The sequence below is a fragment of the Lolium rigidum genome, chromosome 6 (genome assembly GCF_022539505.1).
Source record: "Lolium rigidum isolate FL_2022 chromosome 6, APGP_CSIRO_Lrig_0.1, whole genome shotgun sequence".
In the NCBI taxonomy this organism is placed as follows: domain Eukaryota; kingdom Viridiplantae; phylum Streptophyta; class Magnoliopsida; order Poales; family Poaceae; genus Lolium; species Lolium rigidum.
This window is the reverse complement of record NC_061513.1, coordinates 289,471,865-289,477,810: the sequence shown is the minus strand read 5'-3', so window position 1 is coordinate 289,477,810 and position 5,946 is coordinate 289,471,865. Positions and strand designations below refer to the sequence as shown.

The following is a 5,946-nucleotide window of genomic DNA, read 5'->3' as shown; positions in this document are numbered from 1 at the left end:
CAGGGAGTCACTCTATAATACAAAAAGAATGTTCCTTTTAAAGCCTCCTGCTCGGACCCAAAATTGTACTGTAACCGAATTAACATACTTGCTCAACATTGCTACCTGGTGCTAAAACTGTGAATGCTATTATCTTACTGATAATTGTTCTCCAGGATTGTTCACCCATCACACAAAAAAAATGTTACTTCAAAATCAATAGCAGAAAAAAAATCACTTAACAATTCACAGGATGTGATATAAAATTTACATCGTAGGGGTTTCGTGTAAAAAAGAACTATTCACAGGATGCGAAGGCAAATCTTCGATATGCAAGTATTAGAAGTTAGATAATGAGGAAAAGAAACAAGAGAGATATAGGCCGCAACTCACTATCACAGAAAACGATTGTTGTTGAAAAAAAGAAAAACCAGTAACACAAAAGGAATGCTACTGAAACAAAAATAGACGCCTCTTTTTTGCACATCCCCTTCTTTCTATAGTTTGCTTTACACAGGTGACAGGTATATAACTATATATCATGTTAACAACTGCAAGCTTTAGTTCTCAAAAAAGGAAAATGCGGTTTAAAGAATGAATCACAGGTCTTCATTGCCTGCAAGCATATGCCTGTGTTGGCCCAGTACCAAACTCTGAAAGCAATCTGCCTTTTCTCCTCAAACTTATTCCTTAGTTCATCTTTCGCCTCGTGTTTACCCATTACTCAAGAGGAACCACCCATACAGGGAATTACACACCGGGTAAAAACTCTCAAGCTTACCAATGGCCATCACATCACATTGTGTGAGGAACCCTTCTTTCCGTTTCATGTATGTGGAAAAAGTGAACACGGAAGAATCACGCATGATCATTTAGTTATTTACTGCTGTTGAAGTGCTAATCATGCTTCATGCATGTTGGCATTACTATTGATTGACTAGAAGTCTAAAATACATTGCATTGCTATTTGGTGGCTGAACACGTAGTAGGATCATGGAGTAGGATGTAAAGCTCAGTGCAGATCTACCTAAGATGCCAAGACTGCTCGATTAAAATAGCGTAAAACTACTCCTGTGGGCGTACAGCATCTTAAAGAATACAAGGATTACTTTTCAGCAAGATTAACGTATCACGGGATGATAGAACACACTGCAGTTGCTCTCATGGTGTAAAGTAGAGGAACCATGCGAGTAGCCTCGATGCTTTTGCCTCTTAACTTAACAACTAAGATCTCTATCCGTGTTGATCTGTTCTTCCCAGCTTGGAATAAGACCAAGGATGGGGAATAAATCCAGTCGTTCAATAGTATATGTCGCTTTTCGCGTACGAACTGGCAGAGTACTGGACCGCTTCCCTGGACGGTGCAACTAGGTAGATAATGTTCACCGGCACTAGATATGCCTGTCTATATCGCCTCTCATCTGCGCTTGTTAACGAAAAGAGAATATGTTCGCAATCAGTACTTGCACTAACAACTCACACAGGCTAAGAGTCTAAGAAATAAACACATAATTTAGCCACATCAGATGGTCCTAGAACAACATACTAGGTCAGAATATACAGAGCATGCGATTTTTGTAGAAGAGATGGACGGTCACAAACATAAGGAGAAAACATCACATGGTCTAGTTCTAAATTTCTAATACTTGCCGAGTGCACAGATAAAAAAAGTTTCAAGTCATGATTACTGTACAAGGTACGCTATTCGGTTGCACCTTGCATGCAAGGGTGAGTTACACGCTTCCAGATTCCAAATCATTTCTCGATCTCCCGTTATGGTGCTGGCCGGCTAATCCGATATGATGATGCTCACCTGCAGACTGTTGGTTCTGCGCATTGTTTGAATTGCCAGCATCAAGCTCCTCCAGCATGTGGAAGTATGCATATGGGGCCCAACCTTTTAGGTGAGAAAAAAAAAGAACAGATTTTCACGTTCAAACAAATATATTCAAAATATCCAAACCATATTAATAAAGCTCTGGACCAATAACAAAATGACATTTCCATAGTGGTGGAGATTGAATAACCTTGATGGTGATACGGAGGAGGAAAGAAGTGCAAATAGCACAGCACTGCCATGATATACCCTGCAACACATCAATTCAATGTGGTTACTGAAGGCCAAAGCATGCCACCGTGCATTTGGAAAGAGGGAGGGGATGAAGTACGAACCAATCAGGCCGCCAACAAACACATCCTCCCAGTGGTGTCGGTAGTTGTCTACTCTAGAGATTCCAACAAGAGAAGCGAGAAGAAGAGGAAGAATCACGATGCAAAGTTTTGCCACGTGGCCTTTGCTATCAAACGCCTTAATTTTGCCAGATAAGTACAGTGACAAAAATCCAAGTCCAGCAAAAGACCCTGCAAACAGATCCAGCACAACTCTATTTGGAAGACATGATGGAGATGATGAAATTATTAACACCATCAATCTGAGAATTTAGAGAACTACACTAGCGCCAGATAAACTGCCTAACTCTATTTAGATGAAACAATGGAGGTGATCTAACTATTCACAGTATCAACTTCAGAGTTGAGATAAATACAGGTCTGCCAGATTAACTACCTAACATAAAACATGGGGGATTCAGGCTATCGTGTCAAGCCCAAGTTTATAACACTAAAAAAGGAATGAGGTATTAAAAAATAAGCTAGAAATAGGTATGCAGCAATTGTTGACAATCTACCTCAGATAGCTTTATCCATCAAAATGGCATCTAATGTAGACATGCACGTAATCGTAAAAACTTACATGACGTGTGCCCACTAGGAAAACTCCTGCGCCCATCGGTTAAGAAACTTTTCTCACCATGGCAAATCACAGCACCTGTCACTTGATCATATAGCTGAGAAAAAAATGTCAGGAAAGTACCATGTTAATTTCAGGTAGCACTGAAACATGTCAATATTTTAAAGCATGGAACTATATGGACATACAAAACAAGGTCAGGAAATCCATACCTGCCTTCCATCAGGAAAACACCGCCAAAAGAAGTCGGGCCTAGGTCTCCCTACTGCATTCTTTATCACATCAGTGAAAGCAGCGGTGATCAGCACAGCAAAAGCAACACCTACATGTCCCATAAACGAATGGATCATCTAATATACCAATTCACAATAGGTGTGCAGAAGAAAAGAACCGTCAGAGGGGGGCGCGAACAGAATCAATCACCTAGGGTCGCATGGTGAAGATCATAGACATCTCTTCTAGCAATGTACAGTGATATGAAGACAGCCACAGGACAGACTATAGAGATTATCTGCCAAGAGGTCCAATACACCAGAATCAGAGAGTGAGAGCTTCCATCAGGCTATGAAATTTGCAGAGGTTCAGAACATACAGGAACACTCCATGCTGGCACAGTACTCTGTTTCACTGGGTAACTAATGTCCGCCATCATATCCTTGCCGACAAACCGGGTAAATGAAGGAGTGTAGTGCAACACGAGCACAACCGCGGCTAGGAGAACGAGAACGACCCAGTCATATGTGTGCTTTCTGGCCAGTCTAGTCCCGTGCGTCTGAACCGTGTGCTGAACCTCCTGCATCCTATCCGGCTGGCCAAAAAATGGTGTGCAAGAGCATCAGTGTTCTTTATGTGGTATGGGGAATATAAACGGTGGATATTACCAGGCAGGAGATCGATGTAAATGAAGTGCAACATGAAGTGCATATGATGGGCCTAGTTCTTCTTCAGAGATTTTGGTCGTATCATGAAGAAATGTGATTTCGAATAGCTACAGTAGCACACAAAAATCTGCAGGATCTAGGTTGTAATTTAGCAGTAACGGTCTATATATGAGCCATACTTGAGAGTAGCAAGCAGGCAGGCTTTCTGACTGGATATAACCACTTCACTGTGCGCGACAAAGATGTCATCAGTTCAGATGGCACAGACATTAAAACTTGCTGAACTCCTGTAAGCAATGGTGGCCTATCTTGGATCGAACAACTTTGGCGAAGCATACTGGAGATGAATTGAGGAATGGTGGATATCATCAGGCAGGAGATCAATGTAAACGAAGTGCAACATGGGAGTGCATATGATAGGCCCAGTTCTGCTTCTTCAGAGAAAAGGTCACATATCCTGAAGAAATGTATGTGATTTTGAATAGCTACAGTGGGACACAAAAATCTACAGGATCTAGGTTGCAATGCAGCAGTAAGAGTTTATATATGAGCCATACTTGAGAGTAACAAGCAGGCAGGCTTTTTGAATGGGTAAAACCACTTCACTATGCGCGACAAAGATGTCATCAGTTCAGATGGCACTCACATTACAACTTGCTGAACTGAACTCCTGTAAGCAATGGCAGCCTATGCCGGATCAAACAATATTGGAGCAGCATACTAGAGAAGAAGGGCAATGAAGAGTTGGATGAGAGGCAAAAGGAAGAGATGGGTCCTTGGGCTCAACGACTCACCGTATCCTCTCCTCCTCCAGGCATCGAAGACGAAACACAAGCAGACAGCAGTAGACCCTTAGGTACAGCACAGTCACGGGCGAAGGTGCCAGGAAATTTCCCTGAACAAAGCAAGAATTTAAGCACCACGTACGGTACCTTCGAGAAATAAATCTAAGCACCGCGGGTATCGATATTGCACTGCATTTCCATGTGCATCACGAAGCAAGTGAACTGAATCTAGACTGCAATGTAGGAAGTGAACACTGGTGACTGTCGCTCGAAGGCTTAAACCCCAAAACAGCGGGCCCTAACCCCTCCTCATCTCAGGAACACGAAATCCGAAAATACAAAAGAAAATATGTGGCTGGATGAATCAACTATCGAAACCAAGAATGGATTAATTAGAAACAAATAAAAGCTCAAGACTGGTACTTTTAGTAGGGGAAAGAATTGCGGAAGGGGCGCACCTGGGAAACCCTGGAGAGGATAGGGGAGGGTGGCGACGGAGCAATCCACACTGGTTCACCGGCGAGGAGAGGTTGGGGAAAGGGCGGAAGGTGAGTGTGGGTGCGGATTGAGCCCTGGTTGGCTGCGGAAGTCGGTTCTGAGCTGGCGCGCATGCAGAGCGTACACGCCGGTCGCCGGAACACACCAGAAACCGCCGCCGCTCTTCTCCCCAATTTGTTTTTCTTTTTTTGCTTTTGCTTTTTATTTATGTGGAGGAGTTTGCAGCGAACCGCTCCAAGGTACGCATGTGGGCTGGGCTACATGGAGTCCACTGGCAAGCCCACAAGTTTCTTCCTCCGCATTCTGGCCAGCTCGCCTGCAAAAGTGCAAAATGCTTTCTCGACCAGTCTGGTCTGCAGAAAAAAAATACTCCGAAGAACTGTTTAGTGGAGACACGATCGATTAAGCGTGATATATGAGGTTAGCAGGCTGTATCGTCGTCGACCAAGGCATCCAAACGACGGTCTCTTTCATTGACATGCGAACAACTAGATTAGGTGATCTACAAGGTTTTGAGATTTAAAGTAGGTGTATGAAACATTTGGACTTGCTTCCTAGGATTAAGATCAAGGTGATGACATCGATCATAGTATATGTGGCTATTAGTTGAGTAAATAGAAACCTTGATTTGGGTATTACAATAATGTCTGATTCGGATAGAAACCTTGATTTGGGTATTACAATAATGTCTGATTCGGATTGGTCTGTGTAGGATCTCGTTCCCTATAAGACTGTTGCTTTCCTTTGAAAGAGGCACACCGCTGCTTCAACTGAAATCTGATGACACCTTCGCAGATATGGACACAACAACTCAAAATCAAACTAATCTGAATACAACCAACCAAAAAAGATACCCAAAAGTGTTAATAAAGAATTTATTTTATCAACAACAAAGAGTGAAGTTTATTTTTTCATAGAGAGCAACGAACCCCTCAGGGTATTCGTTTGACCTAGGCCGTGAAACCCACTGGCCCGCAGCTTTCTGGCCTGGCTTGGAACGAACTGTAAGTGGCAGCTAAGTTACGTCTGCACAATGCTTTCTCTCGAAAAGGGC

At 42.8% G+C, this 5,946-nt stretch overlaps 1 protein-coding gene across 1 annotated transcript; it reads right to left on the bottom strand.

The window, feature by feature from the left end:
- Positions 1–1,712: 1,712 nt before the first annotated feature.
- On the bottom strand, positions 1,713–4,945 carry LOC124665780 (putative lipid phosphate phosphatase 3, chloroplastic). The gene is made up of 8 exons (XM_047203158.1): positions 4,853–4,945; positions 3,321–3,536; positions 3,152–3,239; positions 2,941–3,050; positions 2,732–2,825; positions 2,152–2,340; positions 2,007–2,066; positions 1,713–1,876 (listed from the first exon to the last, which is right to left on the bottom strand). Exons 2-8 carry the CDS (start codon positions 3,525–3,527, stop codon positions 1,713–1,715), a joined length of 912 nt encoding a protein of 303 aa, XP_047059114.1. The 5' UTR covers positions 3,528–3,536; positions 4,853–4,945.
- Positions 4,946–5,946: the final 1,001 nt, after the last annotated feature.